The sequence below is a fragment of the Thermobia domestica genome, chromosome 8 (assembly GCF_964235325.1).
Source record: "Thermobia domestica chromosome 8, izTheDome1.hap1.1, whole genome shotgun sequence".
In the NCBI taxonomy this organism is placed as follows: Eukaryota; Metazoa; Arthropoda; class Insecta; order Zygentoma; family Lepismatidae; genus Thermobia; species Thermobia domestica.
The window spans coordinates 150,971,029-150,995,848 of NC_137461.1; the positions used below are offsets into that span (position 1 = coordinate 150,971,029).

Consider the following 24,820-nt stretch of genomic DNA (forward strand, 5'->3'; position numbering starts at 1 on the left):
TAAAGTTTGAAACGCTTTCCTTGTAAGTACCCTCTCTTTTCCTATAGTATCTCTTCTCCACTTTGGGGAGGAGCTTCAGTAAAACTCTGCCATCTGGCATGCATGAAAAAAAAAGTCATTCATCATTGTAGGTATAAGTCTCCTGTGACAAGCAACCCACTGTAAATTTCAGTTTTAAAAATTTATTTTCATATTCTTGTAAATTCAGTCATAATAAATTATAGTTTAAATGGGGCTTTTTGTTCTCATTTCAAGCCTTGAGGTTTAACAACACCAAAAAATTTAGGTTGGCTTCAATTGCACTTTAAAGAATTCAGTTTTATTTACAATATTATGCTTTTGCATTTTTTAATATTTTACTATGACTGACTAGTTGACTTACCACTGTAACTTCGGGATCCCTCGGCCCATGAGCCGAAATTTACCATGGTTCTTTTCCTTAACTCGCAAATTCGAGTACTCCCTAAGATACTATTATTGTTATTTTAAATCAACCCCTGATGGAGTTGAAAGTGGTGTATTGATTCGTTCAATAAAATGATAGAATCACTGGAAGTGTAGATACTAAATTTGGCATATAGGATATTATGTTACAAATACCATAATAAAATACAATAATAAACATGTTATTCAGTACATGATTTCAATATGGTGGACGAAAGACAGAAGATATTCTCAGTAATTTTGTATGGTGCTGTTTTCACAGCTTACTATGTAGATCTTGATTTTTTTTTTTTTTTTTTTTACCGTTGTACATTTCAATTGGGAACATTTTATTGAATATTATAAAATTTAATCTTGAACCTGCAGAAAGAAACAAAATTGAAAAAATAAAGTAAAATTAATTCTACAGATTGTACCATGACGGAAAGTTGTTTTTAGGATCGAGATGGATGTAATAGACGATCATCGTTTGGTGTAGTTTCCAGTATGTCAATTTTCCTATCTTTTTTTTTTTCTTTTTATGTTTTCTCTAAATCGCTCAATGTACAAATAATGTATGATGTAGTTCGTATAGACACGGAATTTCATATAATGGGTCTTCTTACTACATTAAAATGCGAAATTTCTTTTATTTGCACGCATTCAGGAAGTTTCAGTTCGAAGGGGACGAGGAAGCTTTAGTAATATCACTTGCTTCTTCCTAACTATTAGACTTAAAGAAATGGAATTTGGTATATGGAATCTTATTTTTCTCAAAGAATAAGAATATGTCATTCAGTTTTCTTATATTGTATATGAAGGACCAAATGAAAGAAGTAGGAATAATTGTTATTCATTCCTCTTGAACTGATAGATGTACAGCAAAAAATTTGGTATGGAGTTTTGTTAAGTTTCTGTTTTGCATCCTTATGCACAGGGTCGGATTTAGGCATGGGCCACATGGGCCCGGGACCAGGGCGGCAAATATTGAGGGGTGGCAATTTTTTAAAAACATTTAAAAAACGATAAAACTATAGAAAATACATATTTCACCAACGACTCAATAAAATAAGCTTAAACAATTTTTTATATGGCCGTGACTACGATAATATTGTAACAGATTAATCGTAGCAAATATTGTCATAAGTCAGTTGGTTATTATGGTGGTTTGATTAGTTGTTGGTAGATCTGCTGAAAAGAGCGGTAGTAGGCATAGACACTCGTACTTTCACAAATTGGAATTTATTTATTTATTCAACAAATACCTGATACAACCCGCAGGCCATTTTACACTGGATGTATACCAACAAGGAAAAGAAATAGGGAAAATCCCAGTTAGAATGGTCGGCAGTGACGATCTAACCCACGACCTTACGAATGCGAACCCAACGCTCTAGCAATATAGCTATTTCGCGCAGTTTGAAGCAGTATGACACCATTTTTACTTCGGAAAGACAAGTCAATTACATTTATTTAAATCACTGCTCTTGAAAAAAAGAAAAAAAAACCGTGATGAAACGAGAGAGAAGTTGGGAAATGCTGAAGAACTGTCACTATTGCAACTTAACCGATTTCTTATATCGAAAAATCTTCAGAACTTATATCCTAACATTAGTATTTGATTTAAAGTGTTTTCATGAACACCAGCAACTAACTGTGCGGCGGAAAGATCATCTTCCACATTGTTAAGAATCAAATACTATTTGAGATCTACTCTTTCTCAGATAACCATCGAAAATGACTTGACTGCTAAACTTGATGTTGATGACGTTATTAATGATTTTGCCACTTTCCAAGCAAGATGTAAACAGTTTTGATACACAAAAGTTTCAGAAACATCATTTTGTAAATTTTTACGTACAACTTTTTATATCATTAAGATTGTTTTTTATTTTGCCATCTTTTACACCATGTAATGTTGAATAGGTTAGGCACAAGCTAGGAAAGTTTAATGAATCTACTCCAAATGATGGCCAGATACATGAATTAAAATATATTACATAAAATGAGTAATAAGAAATAAGAATAGTAATAACTAGTAATAGTAATAATTAGTAATAGTAACAATTATAATTTAGTAGCAAACATAAAAGTAGCCTAATATTTTAAGAAATGGATCCAGGAGAATGGAAGTTTTGGAGAGCGATGCGTTTGGTGTGGTTAGGGGCGGCAATTTCGCTAGGGCCCATGGGCACAAAACATGGAAATCCGGCCCTGCTTATGCAATACCAAGGCAGTGGCAATTTCTCTGTTACCATGGTTATCGGCAGTAAACATATAATCAAAGCATGATTTATTACGTAAACTAAGTCAAAATAATCTACAATTTAAGTCTTTCCCCTTTTCTTCATGATACCTTTTGCGCTTCAGTACAAGGCAGAAAACACCAGTACCTGGATACCTTCTAGCGAATAAAGGAGCCGTTCAAGAGTGTTTCGCGTACTACATTAGCACTTTCGATCCTAAGCCCGAGTCAGACTCGGTTTGCCTGTTTATCCCAAAAGGCCGGAGCCCAAGACCAACTCATTTTTTTTTTTTTTACAAAATAGCCCCTATGTAACTTCTTATGGGTTCCGGTCGATTGTCGGCCGTATTAAATACTTACTGAGACTCAGTTCTTAAAGAAATACTATTCACCTGACATTCAGCGAAGAGTAAACCAACTTTTGCAGGTTGATTGTTGTGATCATCTTTTTGCGTTTGACTGTAGCACGTTCCATAATACAGTGAAATATTTTGTTTCGAAAACTATTTAATTTTGCAGAAGTTATCTTGTTAGAAGCAAGTAAAATAAATATAGAAGAAATATCAAAGATTTTAGAAGAGTACAGTTTAGATCCCGTTTGGAAGGTGAAATTGATTGTTTAGATTTAGATCCTGATTTCGAAATTAAAAAAGCAGGTGTGTACATGAGCAGCACAGTGCCGTGGAAAATCAGCCCCCCCTTCCCCGTACATATGAGTGAAGTCGACAGACCAGACCAGACAATAGTCGGCGCGAAGCACAAGAAAATTTTCAAAAATAAACCCTGCTTTTCTTTGATTTTGAGCACTTTTTATTACTTTTTCCTTCAATTTTATATATATCTTTCCTTTTTTCCTCCCGAATTTTGTGCCCCTTACTTCAGCGCCTTGGGCCATCGCCCCGCTCGCCAGCCCACCACGGTAATGTTCATGAGAACACCCATATAAAAATATTTGTACGGGGTCCATCCAGAGAGTAATTTTCCCACGCCTTCCATAGCTAGGAAACCGTAAGTGGCGCACAGCGACTGCTTTGACGTGAGAGAGTAAGGTCCTAGCATGACGCATGCATCAGCGAAACTTCCCTAATGTTCTAAGCGTGGTGGCAGTGGTTAAAGATGGAAGTGGTTTTCTATTCCAACTTCCGCCGCATGTGAAGTGTGAGCAGTTACGAAGTTTTTGAATGCACAGGACATAGCGCCGATTGCAATCCATTGTCAGTTGTGCCAGGTCTATGAACCTAAAATCATGAGCAAGAGATAGTGTGTTGCTGGTGTAGACAATTTGGAGCAGGACGCTAAAATGTGAGGAGCGCAGTGGGAGGTCAGCCATCACAGACGACCTTGGGGACCTTGTCACCTTGTTAATGAAAGTGAATGATTTTGAAATCGTATGGGTATGCGTTGTAAAACATCAAAACATAGTATGATATGCAGTATGTAATGCTGTTTTATTTTTAACATATTGTATATCATATATAAGTTTCGGTAAACATGTACAGATTTTCAAGATACGCCGCTGCACCAAGGTAAGATTGATGGAATCTACTATTTACATAGGTCGGGATAACAACCAGGACTTGAATTGGTTGCAGTTGGCGAGGGCACAGAGTATCATACAAGAGAAATCCTCATAGTCTAAACCGTTTCCGAATCACACTAGCTCAACTTCAGGAGACTCGGATTACAAGCTATACCATCATCCCTGATAAGAGTTTCCTTGTTACACAGAATGCAAATATTCAGTTGTACGAACTTTGAAGATTCCATCTCTGAAGGGAAAAATTTTAATGTTAACACATATTTATTTTGAACAGTTAGATATAAATGTAAAAAGATCTTTTATGTACCTAAGTATATGAATACAGCTGCAAGGAAAACAGATATATAGTTTCTGTTTAGAATTCGATATGAATTATTCCAAAAGGAAAGTTAAAACATTGTCATCAATAACAAGCTTAGACATGTGCTAGTTCAGTGTAATGTTTCGCAAAACATGTTAAAAATTATTGAACAAAGATCGGTTGGGTTTCTATTCACATTATTATTATTATTGATACTAAGAGAGAATGATGAATTACGTAATAGACACAGATAGAAATTCTCTATAGTTCCATAAAGAGGTTCGTGTTTCTAGTAAATCATTATTTTATTATAATTAATAACACTAATAAAATAATGATTTACAAGAAACATGAACACTCTTTATGCAACTATAGGGAATATTTATTTGTTTCTATTACGTACATTATTTTATTTTCTCACTCTTCACTCCGTTGAATATTTATACGTAAAAGCAGCTGTGTACGTAAGAAGGTGTTTCGGGGTTTGACCCACCTTTGAGCAAGATATTATGCAAAAATAAGCATTTACCAGAAATATTAATATATACCTAGATATACATACAAACATCTGGAACTATATAAACTTGGGACCTTCACCCCCCTCCTTGAAGAACTTCTGCGCACACTACTGCGATATAAGATAAAATTGAGAAGTTATTGTTTCTTGAGTGTTAACAATCATAATAGTAACAAAGCTAATACGAAAAACCTCATACAACAAACTGTACCCAGGCCTATGTTCACGATATATTAGATATTGTTAGGCATTATGCCATGAATATATTTAAATTTTAATACAAACATAGTTTTTAATATGTTTTATTAATGAATCTTGGAATATTGAAGCTGCAAAGGATTCTTTTTCAAGAATAAACAAACATTTTAAACAGCAAAGGTGTTTTTCTCTAAACCAACAAATAAATAAACTAAAATTAAGTTCTGTTTCACGAAGAATTACAAATTTGTTCTTCAAAAAGTCAAAAAGAATCTAAATACCAAATATTGTTGAGGCTGGTCATCGATGATACTGGAAAGCAGAACAAAGGAAAACTCCCTTCTTTGAATATTTTTCTTTTCCTTCTGTCTGTTCAGTCATCATTATTGTTAAGTAAGATTTCAAGCTTTGGCAACAGAGCATCCTGGAAAAGGGAGATGGATTGTTCCAAAGTTTCCCAAGCAACGAGGGTGGAAATAACTTACTTCAAAACTTGCAGTAAGGTTAAAAGTAATTACTTGCTTCCAGTAATTACTTTTCTTTACTATCGACAGCAATACATGGAAATTTACGGTAACAATTTGTTCATTGCTAATTGCAAGTTTCACCAAATATATATATATATATATATATATATATATATATATACAGGGATTTATTTGTAGCCAGGGAAGCCTGGGAATTTCCCCCCTTCTAAGTTTTAACTTCCCTGTCTCTAGGTTTAATTCAGTCTTCCCAACCTGGGAAAACATTTTCCCCCTTTCTTAGGCTATACAATCTGTTTTAAAGTACAATAATTAAACTGCATGATTTAGTAGCAATGCTTTATTTTTTCAGTATGTTAAATGTTTATTGTCGCGAGCTATATTGGTCTTGTTTATAGAATTGCTTCCCGAAGGAAAAGCTTGATGTATGGTGGTTAGGCTTTTCGTACAGCTCAGTAGAAACGTTGTGTTAGTTCTACCCTGCGCTAGTGGAACACTTTGGAGAAGCTTCTACAAATTTGCACGGGCCTGTACGTAAAACTCACTAAGTGGAATTTTGTTTGTGAAATGTCCGTGATCCGAGATGTGCCGAAAATTACAGAATGGATAAAAGCAAACCAACTTAACTTAAATACAGCGAAAACAATTATAATGAGTTTCAATGAAGGAAAACTGAACTCTCTAAATATACATCAAATACGTATAGACGGGGAACTCATACAGGTATCTGACACTTGTAAATTTTTAGGGTTAAAATTAGACTCTAAGTTAACATGGGATGATCACGTGAATGATTTGTTGAGGATACTAAGCGCGAAAATATATCTTATACGTAAAGTTAGTAAGGTTCTAACTACAGAAACCCTGAAAACAATTTATTTCGGATTGATCCAGTCAGTTTTATCGTATGGAATCATTTTCTGGGGTAATACCTGTTATGCGAAGAAAGTATTTACAATGCAGAAGAAAATATTACGAATGATGTTATCAGTTCCGTTTCATACACCAAGTAGACAACTGTTTCAGAAACTTAAAATATTACCATCGCCGTGTATATACATTCTCGAAACATCATCATTCATACATATGAATAAAAGTAACTTTCAACTCAATTCGGACCTACACCAATACAACACAAGAACAACCAATCATATTCATATACAAAATTTCCGCCTAACAAGAACTCAAAATTCGTTACACCACATAGGAATAAAACTTTATAATAAATTACCAGATCGTGTCAAACGAATGCCAAACTTGCAGTTTAAAAGGCACCTCAAGTTACTGTTAATTAAACACCTTTTCTATGGTTTAGATGAATATCTTCAGTGTGATCTTTCTTTGTAATGTAAATATTAAGATTTATTTGAATTTTAAATATATAAAACAAGATACAATTTATATTTTCTCTAAAAATGCACTTTTATCTTTATTGTTACGTATATATTTTGTATTATTCTTATATATAATGTATTATTATATAATATTATTATTATTGAATTATTATATATATATATTTTAAATAATTGTATTATTAATTGTAGCGTTTCTCTTGTAATTATTATTATTATTATTAATTGTAATAGTAACTGTATCTTTTGACGAAGCCATGAACGCTAAGTTCTTACGGCGGAAAATGAAATAAATAAATAAATAAATAAATAAATAAATAAATAAATAAATAAATAAATAAACCTCTATATGTCCTTAGCCTGCTTCTACAAGAAAGGTCAGCATCCCTTGTAGAAACAGGCTAAGGCAATAAACAAAATTGAAATAACTTTAAGTGTTATGGAAGCGTCGAAAAGAAAAAAAGACGGCATGTCTATGAAAGAATTACAACGTCAGTTTAGAGAAACTGGTCAGTTTTGTGGAATCCCACTTGCAAAACACTCAGACAGTTCTCTTGAGAAGGACTAGAAAATAATATTGCCATTCTTTTAGGGTCTAGCAGATAACATACGGTCTCGCTTTACTAACGAAACGTTCAGTGAGGTCGAGGTTTTGCTACAATCTAATTGGCCAGAAGAATTGTCTGCAAAAATGTTATACGACGACAAAGAACTAATGGAAATTTCAAAAAATAAATAAATAAAATTAAATTAAAATTTTAAAAAATAAAATTTTTCTTTGACGATTCAACCAAAATTCTGCAGGGATTCCGAGAGCTAAGATGAAACCTTCTACTATTGGGTCAAATCTACAAAATCTTAACTTACGAGTCAGTGTTCTTCCAATTTCTTCTGCAGAGCGTGAGACAGGCTTTTGCAGCTTAAACTTACAGCATACTGACGCTAGAAACAGTTTATCTGTAAAAATCCTCAAATCTCTTCTTTTCATAAAAGTTAATGGACCAGACATGACCTCTTTCAATGCAGAAAAGTATACCATCAGCTGGATGAAAACTGGACATCATGCTGCTACCCTAAAACCAACTGGGAAAAAGACGGTATCCGATGTAAACCAACCGTGTATTGCTTCACTATTCTAAATTGAGATACGGTGTGTAAGTATTGTTAATTTCAAAAAACAGTGTTAGATAACACGCCGTAAGTCATGCTTCAGCTTAACTCAAGGTGAAATCGGCAATCAAATCTTTCTTGTAATTTTGATGTAAAAATGTAAATATTATACAAGGACTTTCAATTTTGAGAGTAAAAATGAAAGAAAAGGTAAAGTTTTTTTCCCCCTAGGTAGCATCATATTGGTAATTGTTTAATACATGCTCACGATTCTTCGGAGACCAGATTAAAGTCTTTGTTCAATTCTGGATTCGTTTTAACACCAATATATTTGTTGGCCAAAAATTTACTTTCAACAGAACAGTTATAGGTGCACACAGCCCTGAATCTAATTTTATTAACCACAAGGGGCAAAATGGTACTAAAATTTATTTATTATATGAGGAATGACATTTAGTGCTTTCTTTTCCCTTCTATTTAATAAAATTAGGTTCAAGTGTATATACCCCTATCACTGTTCTTCCCAAAGTAAACTCTTACCTTTTGTTGTATTTAGAATTTGGAATTCGGTGAAGAATTTGGTCTTCAAAAACCAGATTAGAACGAGCTAAAGAATCAGTTGTCATAACAAAATCGTTTTATGTAGGAGTATGACACTTGTTATGACAAGTTGCGCAGATTGCAATTGTAACTATAGGGCTTTTACTGGATGCTGCACACTTGTCCTCAGCAGTAGGACGAAAAGTAAAAATTTAGGTAACGCATGTAATCTAATCTACCTAACCATATCTTATCTAACGTACCTACCCGTATTTATCATAAAACTGTTTTTAAAAAGTGGAAAAAAATATGAACTTGGGGCCTGTCAAACTACTACCATAATTTCAAAGTAGGCAGGTTTAAAAATAGCATTGTCCCACTCCGACTTTAAAGTTCTTCTGTTATACGAACTCAATTTTGCAAAAATATTCCCCCCTTGTACAAAATCCACAAATAAATCACTGTATATATATATATATATATATTTCACAGAGATGGTTCAACGAAGTAATACCAACAGCCTTAATAATCTATATTTATGTTTTTCGTTTTTCATACGAGCTCTGAAATCTATATTACCAAGAATTTCAATTATATTATTGTTGATTCTAGCTTTTGACCTTCGTTAATAATTTACTATTAAAATTAATTGTTACTGTTTTGAGCTTCTTTGCTTTCATCCACATTGACAACTAGGAGAAGTTAATTCATAACATGTTACATTCCGCTCCTAGAATTACATTCATATCATCGGTAATCAATAGTGCATTGTACAATCAGCGACAAAAGTTCTTTCCGTTTGGTAAAATTTATTTCGGGATTAACGGTGGTATAGCTGGAACGTACAAAGGTGGTATGACTGGAGTGTACAGAAAATTACGTACGTTCTTTTTAACTTACTAAAAGCTGTACTCAAATTGTGCATCCATTCTGAAGTTACTTACGAAACTAATTTCATTGAGCGAAAAGAATTTTTGTCGCTGACTGTACAAATAACAATATACTGTATAGTTATAGACTTGTTCAAAGAGCTGAAGCGTCTTACTATTGTTCGTCATAGAATTGATTTCGAATATTCAGTAAGTACGAAGTAGCTTGTAGGATATTGTCTCTGTAATTCTAATATTAATTGTGTTTAATATAATGATACAAGTATTTTGAAATATAGTGAGATAAAATCATTAATCTATTACACATTTTCTCAACAAAGTATCAGATTAGAAAAAGTAGTATTCTCATTTAAAAAATAGATGAGAATAACAATGGCTTTGAATGCGATAATATAAATAAAGTTATTCTAGTATGAATAAAAAATTATACTGTTAGAGGTAATATATTTAGAAAGAATCTTCAAATGTACAAAACACATCTACATTTCTTACATAGGCACAAAGAATATGTTTGTATAAATAGGAATATTGAAACTTAGAAGACTTAATAATAAAAGGAACTTGATACTTGCAAGTTAAATGAACTTGAAAGAAACTTGTAGCTAAATAAAACAAATAATACTTATAAGTCCGTTGTTGGTTTCTTAACATTACTGATTATGAAGAAAAATAGATATAAAAGAATAAAGAATAAAGAAATAATTTATATCCTTTCAGAGCTTGTAGATACTATCGAACAGTCGACATATAGCTTAACCTCTCTGAAAAGAAAGAAAGTAAAAAAATAAATAAATAAAAGTAAAATTAATTCACAGAATGAAAATATTATTTGTCTATATTATGAAGAATTGTAAGCTAGCTTAGGTGTTATTACTTAAAATGGCAGTACTTACTTAACTATTACATAAAGTGTTCGCTAAAGTTGATGTTGATTTTTAAGTTTGTAATATTGTTCTACAATTTTGTGTATAGTTTTTTCAAAGAAATATTATTCAATTTAACGCCTATTGAACTTTGTAACAATTACAATGTAAACATTGAAATCAAACTGTCACCTCACATTGTTATGTAGTTAAATGAAATAAAAAATATCTTTAAAATAATAGACGTTTTCCAACTAAGCACAAGAAAGACTTGGGAAATATCTGAGGCAAGATGGTTCAGCCACGTGCTCACCTCTGGTGTGAGAGCTCCTGGTTTGATTCAAATGCCTATGTTTTGTGAGTTCGTAGTGAACATTATGTGTAAGGGTTTTCTTTTTCCACCCCATTTTGGAAAGAATGTAGTCATTTTTCATCGCTTATGTTTCTGCTCTATAAAGTGCAACATTTCACGCGAAACATTAGCTGTTTTCTATGTCTCTATTTAACAATAACTCATAATATATGCTCTTCTTCTCCTAAAGGCTAATTTTGTCCTTTTTTTTTTTAATTTCTCGTATGCACTTCATATTTTTACTGATATTTCAAATGCAGCTATGAAGATATTGCATTGATTAATCCAAACCCTGGTATATTTTTTTAAAGGAGTCCTTACAGAGTAAGAACGCGAAACAACCTATCGTGACATTTTGTAACTACACCCTACATACTTTAAGAATAATTAATAATAATAATAAAATGTCATTAGAAAAATAGATATAAAAGAATAAAGAATAAAGAAATAATTTATATCCTTTCAGAGAAATAATAATAATGATGAAAAATACTTGTAGATATTGTTAGTACCAAGTCAAAGTTCAGTTTATGCATCTGGATATTGAGACTCTGAATAGACTATCTTGTCTTCAAATAGCGTTATTATTACTTTGTGGCTAATGGGATTCCTAGAAACATTGACATTTTCTCGAGCTTATTACTTCACAAATTATTTAATTTCTCATTGTATTTTTCATAATTTTCACTAAAACTTTTTCTTTTACCTCAACACAAATAGAATATGAAAATAATAAAGAATTATAGATCAGACTGAAGAGAAAGAAGAATGTATTGTGGATACAGACATACTCCCAATCACTTTATATATAACAGAAAAGATGGGGAAAAAAGCATTACAATTTACATAATACCAGAGATAAGGAAAATATGTGCCATCAATTTAAAAGGAATGAGGAAAGATCGAAAGGTAACACAGAAGGTAAATATATATACAACGAGAGAAGAATTAGAGGGGTAGAAACTGATCAATCTTTGCCGACAACACTAATGATAATAATGAAGACCTGGCTAAATGTGCTTCAACTACCACAACAGAATTAGTGTGAAAAACTGCAATTGATTTACAGAGAAAATATCAAATAGATTGTATAATGATACAGTTTAGATTTCGAAATAGGTTTAGAAAAGAAAAAAAAAACACCTTGCTATGAGTGATATTTTCTTGCAGCATAATCTTGTGCTACCAAAATGAACATTCAACTGTAATATATAGCTAAGGCAAAAGAAGGGAAGAATTTGGACACTGAAAACTTAAAATATGGAGAAATGATTAATAGATTCATGAGGAAATGCGTATATATATATATATATATATATATATATATATGCTCAGAAGAAATAGATTCAGGAAAATGGTCAGCAAAAGCACTTCAAATTTTGCATTCATCGAGGCGCAGATCAATCAAAAGATACTGTGGGAAAAACAACCAAGTTTAGAAGCTAAATATTATAGAAAAATGTTAAACAACATGAAATTACGGGAAGAAATTAAACGAAATAAAGGTAACAATGTACAGAAAGCTGAACAAAAACAGACAAATTCTGAGAAGTGTACAATGTGATTATAAACGTAATGACTTAAAAATATAGGAAGAGTAGAGATGTGAAATAAATAGAAAAAGGAAGAAAGGAGAAAAAAAACAGTCATGACCGCAAAAATAAGCGCGGAAGATTAACTATAAAGAATGAAAAGGAAACTTGTAGTAGATAATATATTAAAGTTTATTAAGAATATACGAGAATAGAAGTAAGTTGTTATAAGAGATATCTTCCGAATTTGTAAACACATGAAACGGATATTTGTCAGAAAAAAATATTTAAATACTGAACAGGAAATGGCCAAAGAAATGGGTGAATCAAGGAAGAATAATTTGAATTCAGAAGAGAAAGTGGCATAGAGAATTGTCATTTGTTTACTTCGAGTAATTGATGCATGGTCTTTAGAGAAAGAGAACAAAATATAATGTTTCCTGACTTAGAGAATGCTTTTGATCGAGAATACTGTGAAATTTGAATAGACTGGTAAAGGAAGTTGGGAAAGAATGAAATGGACGAATACTTATAGAAACTTCTTCATAAGCTAATGAGTATGAAAATAAAAGTTTTAATACATATATATATATCTTACGTTATTGTCTTTTAGCCATTTTTTAAAGTCCCGAACAATTTTTGGCAGTTCTGAAGTTTTAGATTTTTCCAGAATGTCAGCTAAATAATGTTCCAAAATATATTTACTTTCGTTGGAAATCACATTCCTCGGTGTGCTCAAAATCGAATAAAGGGTAAAACGGTCAGCATTATGAATAAGCAAAAGTATTTATTTAAATTGGCGGAAAAAATCAATAGCGCAGATTAGGTCTACGTAGAGATAGACACTAATACGCTACCAGAAATCATACGTAAGACTTACCAGCTAACAGAAAAATCATAATTGGTCGATGATACGCAAGCAGCGCACTTACGAATAGATGCGCTAGGCTATTAATTATATATAGGCTGCCAAAATTACACAAACCCAATGTTCTCTTGAGACCTATAATATCGGGAAGTAATATCTATAGAATCGCAAAATTGGCTGCTTAATCATATTTCTAATAACACGACAACTTTAAATTTACCATAACTAATGTACATGGACTTAAAAGAGACGTTTATTCATTATTTAACAACAACAACTTTTACAACTAGCTTCTATAAACAAAATGCACATGTTTGGTTCAATACAACTAAATTTAGGTACAATTTGCACCCAAGATAAGATTGGTTATATGAAAACTACGTTAACGATTTGAAAATTAGGAAATAACTAAAATACTTGCACTTTGCCTTTTAACAAGTTATTTCCAATTTGAGGATAAATATTGTAAAGAAATTGAAGGTTTGGCTGTGGGATAATCCTTCACCTCCATTACTCGCCAATATCATTAATGAATTATTATGAATCAATTATATTAAAAAGGAAAGAGCTTTAATATATTAAACATTATAGGTATGAGGACGACGTATTACCACTTTACAGAGTAAACTAAAACTAGAATACTATTTTAGAAGAGGTAAATAATATACATCAAAAAGTAAATTTCACCACGAAAATAGAAAAAGATAACAAAAGCAATTTTCGAGATAACATAATTTTTAGAAAATAAAATAAATTTTATACCAACATCTATCTGAAACTAAATGCCACAAACGTTTACATTCACTAAGTCAGCCCATCCGTTCAACATTAAGGCAAATGTCTATATTTGAGGGACCTTATACATTTTTTATCACTAAAAGAAAATCTGGAACTTCAACTTAAACAAATCCAACATTTAGACTTACTTAATGGATTCTCTAATTCCATTTTCTTATATTGTGTAAGTAGTAAGACTTTTTAGCTGAAGTTAATAGCTAGAAGTATTCTTAAAGGGGAAGACAGTTTGTCAATTTTGTGAATAGAATCTTAACTTTTTTGTCAGAGTTCTATCCCTCAGGCGATGTTTCCAATGTAAAGGAAAGAAAATATCAGGATCACAAACGAAATAAATCAACGAAAGATATGTTAAAACTTTTATTTTCTATACAATATATGATTGTGTAAATAAAGTGAAAACATTAGCGTATAATTAGTATGAGTCCCATTTTAAAAAAATGACAGAGGGAAGTGTAATTGGAAGGAATGTTCTGCAAAGGTATTGCATTAGCAGTGTTATTTAATTTATTTAGGAAGAATACTAAAGAAGACTGAATAACAAAGATATTATTTCGCTAGAAGAATTGAGTATATTCCATGTTCAGATTTAGGTATAGTACGGGGATCTGAATCAAAAATTTACATGTCAGAAAATTGAGAAAAGCTCTAAACAATTAAAGCTGAGATGAGTAAGACGAAAGTGGAGGTGTTTTGAACGATGAAAATTGAGACAACTTCAGAAATAAAAGGAAAGAGATTGGAACTAATATTTGATACCTATAGAATAGTAAATATATTGCAAGTGAAAATTGAAAAATAAAAGCAAGGATAGGAATGACCAAAGAGTCCTACAAGAAGAAGAAAAGTCGCTGAATGAAAAACAAAAATCAAATATTTCGTGTAGAACACTTTACTGGCACAGCAGAATCGTGAATACGAGTATTACAGAAAAATTATGAAAAACCACCGAGGGCCTTGAGAATGAAGAGAAGAAAGTTAGATAAGTAGAACAATTATACAATGAAGAAGTTTTGAGAAAAACGAAGGAGAAAACAGTACTATTTGCGATATTAAAAAGAAGAAAAGAAGCTTATTGGAATACCGTTTAAAAAGAAAAAATAGTATGTGTTCCGAGAGACGACAAAATGTGCAGTGGAAGAAAATCAAAGGAGGGAAAGAGAAAAATTAGTTGATAGACTATATTAAAGCAGATAACTCTTACATCAATACAAAGAAATTAACGGCTTACTGTACGATATACACGGAAATTCTCGTTTGTGGTGAGTGACTTATCAGTGATGGAAATGTCGTAACAATTACCGCTGTAAATTCCAAAACAACGGATCCTACTATATGTGGAGCCTTATTAAAGTATCTGTTGAACTGAATTTTAGGCTTTCGTTAAATCTAATAGTATAAAGAAACATCTTGAAAGTTGAACTTGAAGTTTGGAAACTTTGATTTGAAAAGAGCAGTAATTCATCCTTAAAAAAAAAAAAAAAAAAAGGCTTACGTTGATCATTTAGAAAGAGTTAATTAAAGCTTCCCTTAAAAACGTGAAGCTGTTTAACCCTTCTTTCTTTTTGAATATTGAACCTGATAAATGGTCTGCTATTGTAAATTTAATAACCCATTTTGACCTTTGTTCTTTCGTTTCAACTAAAGTGCATTTCTTAAGTCAAAATGTAACTAGCACTTTACTAATTGATTCAAAATATACATTATATTTTTAGATCAGTATATTTATAAAATTAGAGGAATTAACTTAAAAGTAATTGTCCCCTCTGCTTAGATATTGGATGTAAAGGCAAGAAGCAAAACTTTATTATGTTGTAATATATAAGAATTAATTATTTCTCGTGCAAAGAAAAGTTAATGTTATATGGATTATAAGTAAAGGAAGAGAATCATTGTAAAATGGCACTAACACAGACTGTTAGTACTGTTACTCAGATCTTCAAAAGTAACACTTTTGTCAACTGTATTTTTTTCACCACTAGCTCTTATGTTTCCGAGTGTACTGAATCTAAAACTAACCTTCATTTTTGTCCATCACGTACAGTTTACTTGTAAAATAAATATTTAATAGGCTGATTTATCAAAATACGAAAGATATCGTGTGATTAACACACGAAACAGTATTACATTTGACATTCATCACACATATGTAATTGATTAATGTTCAGTAGTCAGTCTGTTGACTACAAAAATTTTTCTTCTTCTCATTCATACTGCTATTGGTTCTCCTTCCGCTTCTGGTATTTCCAGTTTCTTTTAAAATCCGCTGAACATAAATAAAAGTATGACTGTCGTTCTTCTGTTCACACTATATCATTGGGATGGCAAAACGAAAACTTTTCTTTTCACCCACACCACAGGCGAAGATCTTCGTTCTGCACACGTTAAACGGAGTCCAGGCCTTGTCTTGATATCCAAGTTTTAGTTTCAAGTACGCAAAATACACTGTGTTTACAACATCATTTATGTTTCTTTGTTGAGTTTTAACAATGTATATGCCGAAAATATAATAAAGCTATCCAGAGAAATAACACAGCCTCTTGTAGATTGCATCAGCATCAAATTTCGAATACTGAAAGATGGTATGGTTGACTACAGAACTAGTTATGGAATCAATCCATTTTAAGTGATAAAGCATGTGCCTCTCGACTATCTCCAAAAAATCTAATTTTTTCATGAATGTTTATACAATATCATGGTACTTCAAAACCACAATTAATTATTTTTTAAAACATCTCGTAGCAACGCAGCTTCTGCCGCCATTTTGCGTTTTCTCGATTTCAGGCGTTTACGTTGTTTCGAATATCTCAGCATGTATTTATCCTAGCAAATTGAAAATTGCTGGACATGTCCAACTTATGCAGAGCTGAAACTTTGTCTTTTTAACATTTTCCCCTAAAACCACTTGAAAGGGGTGAAATCAGGGCCTATAGTAGCAACATTTTTGGACATTGAAGACATGTTTGGGAAGAGGAAGCAACTGACGTAGAGGTCTGAATTTGTGTGTGCATGTGGTCGGGGTCATAAGTTTATACTCAAATATTTGCAGACCTGTAGCTGCTTCCAAAGGCCTGAAAAAATATCATAAAATTGGGAAATTATGCCAATTTGATGTATTTCACTGTCCAATATCTCCAATGGGCCTGGATAAAAAATCTGAAATCTTGGGAATAATTACTCCTTTAGTATACCATAACACACAACAAGGCACGTTTTATGTTTTTGGGCAGAAAGGGATCAAAGTATTAAGGAATGACGTCATACTCTAGGAGATGTTTTGTTCACAAATTCAACTGGAAATTCGTTTTTGTGGAGTAAAATAAAGTAGAATGAATGGCGAGTCCAGTCAAGGCTCTCAAGCTTCTTTCTTTCTTCTAGTTGTGACTCACTGTCTTATCACCCACAGCAGCACTGGTGAAGAATGCCGCTATCAGCAGAAGGCAAGTTAAGTCAAAATGCACACTTGGCAAAAAGTCCGTAAGTACTCATTTCTCTTCCTGCTTGCTATTTCAGTGATATTCAATTCTGTATATTCTTGTTTTAACTGTCAACTCATGCAGGAGACTATTGTCCTTTCTTTTGATCTACATTCTCCAGTCAGTGCTTACAGTGAGTGAGTATTCATTGACTGGAGAATGTAGATCAAAAGAAAGGACAGTCTCCTGCATGAGTTGACAGTTAACACAAGCATAATAATGTTTGAATATCATTGATATAGCAAACAACAATGAGTACTTACGGACTTTTTGCCAAGTGTGCATTTTGACTTAACTTGCCTTCTGCTGATAGCGGCATTCTTCACCAGTGCTGCTGTGGGTGATAAGACAGTGAGTCACAACTAGAAGAAAGAAAGAAGCTTGAGAGCCTTGACTGGATTAGCCATTCATTCTACTTTATTTTACTTCACAAAAACGAATTTCCAGTTGAATTTGTGAACAAAATACCTCCTAGAGTATGACGTCATTCTTTAATACTTTGACCCCCTTCTGCTCAAAAACACAAAACGTGCTTTGTTGTGTGTTATGATATACTAAAGGAGTAATTATTCCCAAGATTTCAGATTTTTTATCCAGGCCATTGGAGATATTGGACAGTGAAATACATCAAATTGGCATAATTTCCCAATTTTATGATATTTTTTCAGGCCTTTGGAAGCAGCTACAGGTCTGCAAATATTTGAGTATAAACTTATGACCCCGGACCACGTGCACACACAAATTCAGATCTCTACGTCAGTTGCTTCCTCTTCCCAAACATGTCTTCAATGTCCAAAAATGTTGCTACTATAGGCCCTGATTTCACCCCTTTCAAATGGTTTTAGGGGAAAATGTTAAAAGGACAAAGTTTCAGCTCTGCATAAGTTGGACATGTCCAGCAATTTTCAATTTGCTAGGACAAATACATGCTGAGATATTCGAAACAACGTAAATGCCTGAAATCGAGAAAACGCAAAATGGCGGCAGAAGCTGCGTTGCTACGAGATGTTTTAAAAAATAATTAATTGTGGTTTTGAAGTATCCTGATATAGTATAAACATTCATGAAAAAATTACACCTTTTGAAAAGGTCGAGCGGCAATTTTTCTTTTTTCTCGATCATTTGGCATGGATTAACCCTATGATGAGTACAACAAAGAATCTGTACATCCAATTTGAATATGACGCATCAAGTCTTGTATCCTGCATACGCAAGATAACTTCTACGAACGATCATATAAAATGAAATATGTCATGAAACAATTGACTTTGTGTTCTAGCTCAAAGCCTCATCCACCTTTGAATTCTTATTTCCTTATCTCCTAATCCTCATTGCTATTTCTAATCTATTTATGATTGGACAAAGGATGTGGGTAAAGACGATAAGGCTTTCTTGTCTACTGAAATCGGTCACAAAATCCTTTCTACCTTAGTTCGAGGGCCCTTATTTAATACTAGAAAGAAAGCTTACGGAAAACATATATAGTTAGGAATGTATTTTCCAAAAAAGTAATAAAGGCTAACTGTGACTTCTTCAAGAAGTTTTATGACCCTCGTGCCTCCGCAAGGTGCTTCCATGAGCAGGGGGAAGACTGTTCGTAATAAAGGAGGTTGATAATAGTTTTAAGGGACATTTACGAATGAAAGTCCCGGAACAAAATGTTGACTTCTGCTATTTATTCGATATTGCCCTTATTATTGCATCTGTTTTCTTGCATCATAGGCCTTATAGAACAGAGAAGATGGACTTGGACAGTTCATGGACAGAGGACTTAAAAGTTCTTCATGATTGGTTGAGTTGAGTTGATTTTGTGTTTAACGTCCCGTTCAGCAGCGAGGCTATATGAGACGTGGACCTACTGATTAACGTGGAATCCGAACCACATGAGCCCCCTCCGGGAAACAAACATTCTTCATGATTGGATACCGAATAACCATTGATTGGATATACTTGAGTTTCCTTTTGTTGTTTACAATTTATCTTTTTCTTTTTTCTTTTACTTTTTTTTAATTCTGTAAATTTTGTGAAACTTAGAATCTAGTTTAAAAAAAAAAAAAAAAAACTTACAGTTCCTGTTCCTGTTTCAAGTACGCCTACACGCAAAGAACCTTCCCCGAGCTACCATATTGTATTCGTTTTATCATATTATGCAAAAAAAAAAAAAAAAAATCTAAGAAACCCGGCAAGCCTGCTAGGTATGGATACTGTACGGCTAAGCCAGGTTTGATGATCCAACAAATCTCATCTTCCTCTTTAATGTACTGAACATTCCAAGCGCAATAATTAATGGCGCCTATAATATATTCTCATATCCAGTACGCTGAAAACAGCGAAAAGGTCCGTGAGATCGACTTTGCACTACCTGAACTTGGCAGCTTCAAAGCATGAAAAAGACCTCTCTGATCCAAAAGAGGCTGTTTGACTCCCGGTAAGGTCCCGTTTTACAAACACGACGTGGAAAATGATGATGTATTATGCAGTTGCTTCAATGAGAATTGTCTCCCACTAATTCCCCTGTCGCGGTATAGACGCTGATGATGCTTCCGTATCAAACTCTCTGGTGAGTAGATGTCTTGAAAAAATAAAAAAAGAAAAAAAGATTCGAACCCGAACCCGAACCCACTATGGACGAACAGTAATCTGCCTCGAATTGTTTTCAAGCAGGGAATAATATTTACTACTTTATTATATATTCGGTTCTCAGTGTTTTTTTTTTATTTTTATGGAGGTAGTTGGAGAGTACTTTATGTCATAGGAGAGTACTTTATAGTACTTTACTCACGCAACAATTTTTATGGAGGTAGTTGGAGAGTACTTTATATCATAGGCTCGTAGTCAAACTCCCTCTATAAAAATTGTTGTGGAAGCACCTCAGGATTCTGAAACACTCATTTTTGGATAGGGCACATACTAGTTCCTAAGTGAAGTCCTTACCCGACCAAGGTATGTCCTATAGTTTTGGAGCTATGAACCCTTAAAATTCATTTTTGCATGATTTCGGCAGCCTATAACACGTAAATGATGGGGTTTTCGCCCTATGTTTATTGGAGCTTTTTTGTTTGTTTTACTCTCAGGAATCACTCCTCTGCAACGAATTTAGAGCCATACTATATATATATATATATATATATATATATATATATATATATATATATACACAATATTTTGCATACTCCTAGACTTATTTAGAAACAATATTCCCGTCAGCACCTCTTGTATTATTTCCTTGTGTTTATTCGTCTATTCATCACCAACAAACTACGCTTGTTAACTATAAAGATTTTTAACTTTAGTTCAGAGATAGATGTGATACGTCTCTCAACATTGGCAGTCCAAGGTAACCAGCAAGTACTAACTACACACTACTTAAACGGCATTTCTTCTTTCCATTTCCGCTCTTGAAAACTTCTAGAACTTTCGAGTACAAATTTAATCTTGACGCCATCATAAAAAATGACATAAAAACTGTCGTGTGCAATACCAATATTAATTAATCATAGTTTCTTGATTAATCAAAAAGTCATAGATCTTGAAACTATAACTGCACGCATTAAATATTATTTGACTATATAGCACTGTAGCCTGAGTTCATGGCTATTCTAAACAAAAGTTCTTTCCTATATCGAGCATACTAGAAGCTCTTTTTCTTTGCTTAGTAAACACCAGTAATCGTTGATGTTATTTTGTCTATTTTCTTTAGTTGACACCAAGGATCTTATAAAATAGAGGATCTGTCCTTACTACAAACTCGTGAAGCCATACATCACAGTTTCGCCATCCCTACTCTGCCCACTCCGCCCAATAGGATCGCAATGTTTTGAGCCAATAATCATGACGGAAACGAAAGTAGCCAATCAGACGATGGTAGAAACGAGAGTAGCCAATCAGACGTGCCGATACTCGGTTGCTTTTTGGCTTCACTGATTTAATAGGATAAAGATACATATGGGCAGATCCTCTATTTATAACATCCTTGGTTGACACTTTGTTTTGCTGTTTCACTGTCAGTTATTTACACTTGTTTTCACGTGCTCCAACAGAGGAAAGTACTATCGTCAACGGGAACACATATCCTTGGGAACACAGCTGACAAACGAACATCAAACTCCGTGGAGTTACTTTGCAATGTTTTTAGAGCACAGTCATCCTCCACTAGAGGAGAAAATTAACGGGAACTGAACGAAACCATTACAAGAGAATTTTTTGAGGAGATACCGATGGGAGGTACAGTTAGGGGAAGACAAGTGTAGACACCAAGGGAGGTTCACCCCTCTTGCCGCATTCTAGCATCATAACAGCTTAGACAGATGGACAATTTACAAAAAATAAGTATATTTGGTCCAAAAATTGCATTACATTGCAAAATATTACTAACGTAGTAATTGTAATTATTATTGCACTCTCTTGTATTTTAAAAATAATGTATATACTAAAAACCAAATGTGCAGTTTAAAATACTACAAGTATTTAATGCCCACACTAGTTTGTTCTTTATTTTCCCCTACTTCTTCGGCCGAAAACAGATGTAAATACAGATGTTCAATGTGCAACATCAATTCGCCTTAAATAATAACAACGACTATAAAGAGGCATCCGTAGTTCAGTTTGTTCGCAGTCAGGATTGGATTGCCTGTAGTGAGGTGTACTGGCAATTGTGAAAAAAGGTGGAAAAAGTTTTACTGAGAAGAATGCTGACCCCTTTGCAGTGGCGTAACTAAAGGCTTGGGGGCCTCTCCGCAGACAATGTGGAGTGGGGCCCCTTCTCTATGTCCTACTTCACGATTTGGGGGCCCCTTGATGGCTTGGGCCGTCCCGCAATGCGGGGCAATTATTTACGTCACTGCCCCTTTGCATATTTGTCAAACACCAAACACATAAACATAAATTATGTTGAATTTGACATGGAGAGAACAACATGAAGTTATTGTAACTTTAATGTGACAAATTGATTGAATTTTGCTTTCTAGTTTGTGCAACATAGAGATTATGAAGGACGGGACTGCTATGTACGTGGGGTCCGAACTTGAATTCGATGTAGTTGGTAGGGAACAGAATATCATACATCATCACCTCGCACAGATCAATTTTTTCTCACGCTGTAACATCGCTCTTTCAAAAGAGCTGGATTACATAACCGTATGCAGGTACCAGAAAGTTCAAAGATGTACAGCTGGCCAACTTACTGGACAGTAAGTAATATATGTATCTGTACTATGGAAAATTGAATTCCATAAACATAAGGCTAAATTATAGAATGATCATGTCAAGTTAGTAGGTTTTACCAAGATTTTATTTACTCGAAGATAATCTTGTAGGCATTTAAAAATATACTTTGAATGATGTAGATGTGGTGATACTTCTTTGTATGGAAATTAAATATTTCCACATTTTGTTATTTATGGTTTATCACTGTGGTGTCATTTTAATTTTTTAACAACTGGTTCTGTATATATATATATATATAGAGAGAGAGAGAGAGAGAGTAGATGGATAGATATAACTCTTTTAGGAAACAAACTATACAAGACAGACACAAGCACATTTTTTACTGGATACCACAAATGACAAGTAGGAATCGACAGACTATCCTAATACAAGGTGATGTAGCGAAATTATGTAGCACTGCCAATATCTTGGAAACGAATTATCCAAAATAGATGGTTGTCAAAAAATATTGGTTAGACCATAATCCAGCAATGGATCGACAATTGTTGATAATGGTATGGTAACATGAAAATAACCCTCAACACTACACTCATGTGGTCCCAGTTCTCATTCTTGATATATGACCATTTGAGACCAAGAAATAAACACTTATACCTTATTCTGAGAGATCAAATGTTTAACCCTGTAGCTGTAACCTAAGAATTTGTAAAAACAAAGATAGTTAAACTAATATTTACTTGTTCCTGAGTATAACTGGGTAAAATTTACTGTTATGTCTCGGTATAACGAACAGTTCTGCGAAATCGAAATATGTTAACAACCGGTTCTAGCGAACCGGCTGAATAGCACTATTGGTTTATCTGCGCTTTAACGAAATATAAAAAAGAAAATAGACCTAAAAACCTCCTGTAAAAAAAAATTAAAAAGAATTTAAGAAACAACTTCGAAGAAAGATTAAAAGAATTTTTATAGAATGATCTGAGAAGATAAATTTTACATAGCTTGGGGGATCAATTTGAAGATCCAGCACTGACGTTGATACTAATTAACTGCATACTTTTATTGTGCTTCATAGATTTATTTGTATTTTCGAGAAATGCTGATAATAATATATCCAGAAGTTATCACAATCAAAATTAGGCCGTAATTAATTAAGCGTAACAGGAAAATAATAATAATAATAATAATAATAATAATAATAATAATAATAATAATAATAATAATAATAATAATAATAATAATAATAATAATAATAAACATTTCAAATCTCTCTTCTAGTTACAACATACCTTCAAGTATATCAGCTTTCTGTAGTACATGATTGTAGTAACTGTTATAATCAATGCTTTCAACACATCCTCCGTATTCTTTTGGCAAATTTTCTGGAGAAACAAATTCTTGTAAAGTTGACAAATCACCATAATGCCAGTACACCTGAAAAGTACAATATACATTAAATTTTACTTTATTTCATTTTTAATGCAAAAAGGTTAACTAGCGGAAACTAAAGTATCTGATGCAGACAAATTGTATATGTTTTACAAGCATGAATAATTTTAGGTAAAACGTCTTAAAATTAATGGTGGTCTCAATCTTGAGTTCCACATGCGGTGAAAAATGGGAGATATCAAAGCAGAATCACAACAGATCGTCGAATGTTGGCTTATACAAAAGTAAATGAAAATACAGGTCTTAATGGAAACACACACAAAGCATGTCAACAATCTATGTAAACGAAAAAGTTGAAGGCAATATCTTATGTCTTGGAAACAGATTGTATCTGTAGTCAAGTAGAGAAAATGTTTGATTATATATATATGTATATATACATATATATATATATATATATATATATATATATATATATATATATATATATATATATATATATATATAATCGATCCTGGCAATCTTGAAAGTTGTTAATGTTCTTAGATGATTGTAGATGCTTATATCAAAGTTATATATAAAAATCTATATATAAGGAAGTGAGTACGAATATACAATTGTTTGGCTGTATGAGGATTGCAATTACAGAGAAAAAATATCATAGTGTGAGACTATTTACTCTAAGCTTTTTGCAACTTTACTATGGATTTCGATCTCTTTTAGATGAGAAAACAGAGAAAACAAAGAGATAAATATCCACAAGGAGCATCTAACCCTC

At 32.9% G+C, this 24,820-nt stretch overlaps 1 protein-coding gene across 4 annotated transcripts in view; it reads right to left on the reverse strand.

Annotated features, from left to right (window-relative positions):
- Window positions 1-10,158: 10,158 nt before the first annotated feature.
- The window catches only part of LOC145693286 (clavesin-2), a 90,244-nt gene continuing 75,582 nt past the window's right edge, over window positions 10,159-24,820 (reverse strand). For all 4 annotated transcript variants that reach the window (XM_081769135.1, XM_081769136.1, XM_081769137.1 and 1 more), the window contains 2 exons: window positions 23,943-24,087; window positions 10,159-10,362 (listed from right to left, as the gene is read on the reverse strand). In XM_081769135.1, the coding sequence (XP_081625261.1) occupies window positions 10,331-10,362; window positions 23,943-24,087 (177 nt within the window). In that variant the 3' untranslated portion in view covers window positions 10,159-10,330. The remainder of the gene's footprint in view (window positions 10,363-23,942; window positions 24,088-24,820) is intronic.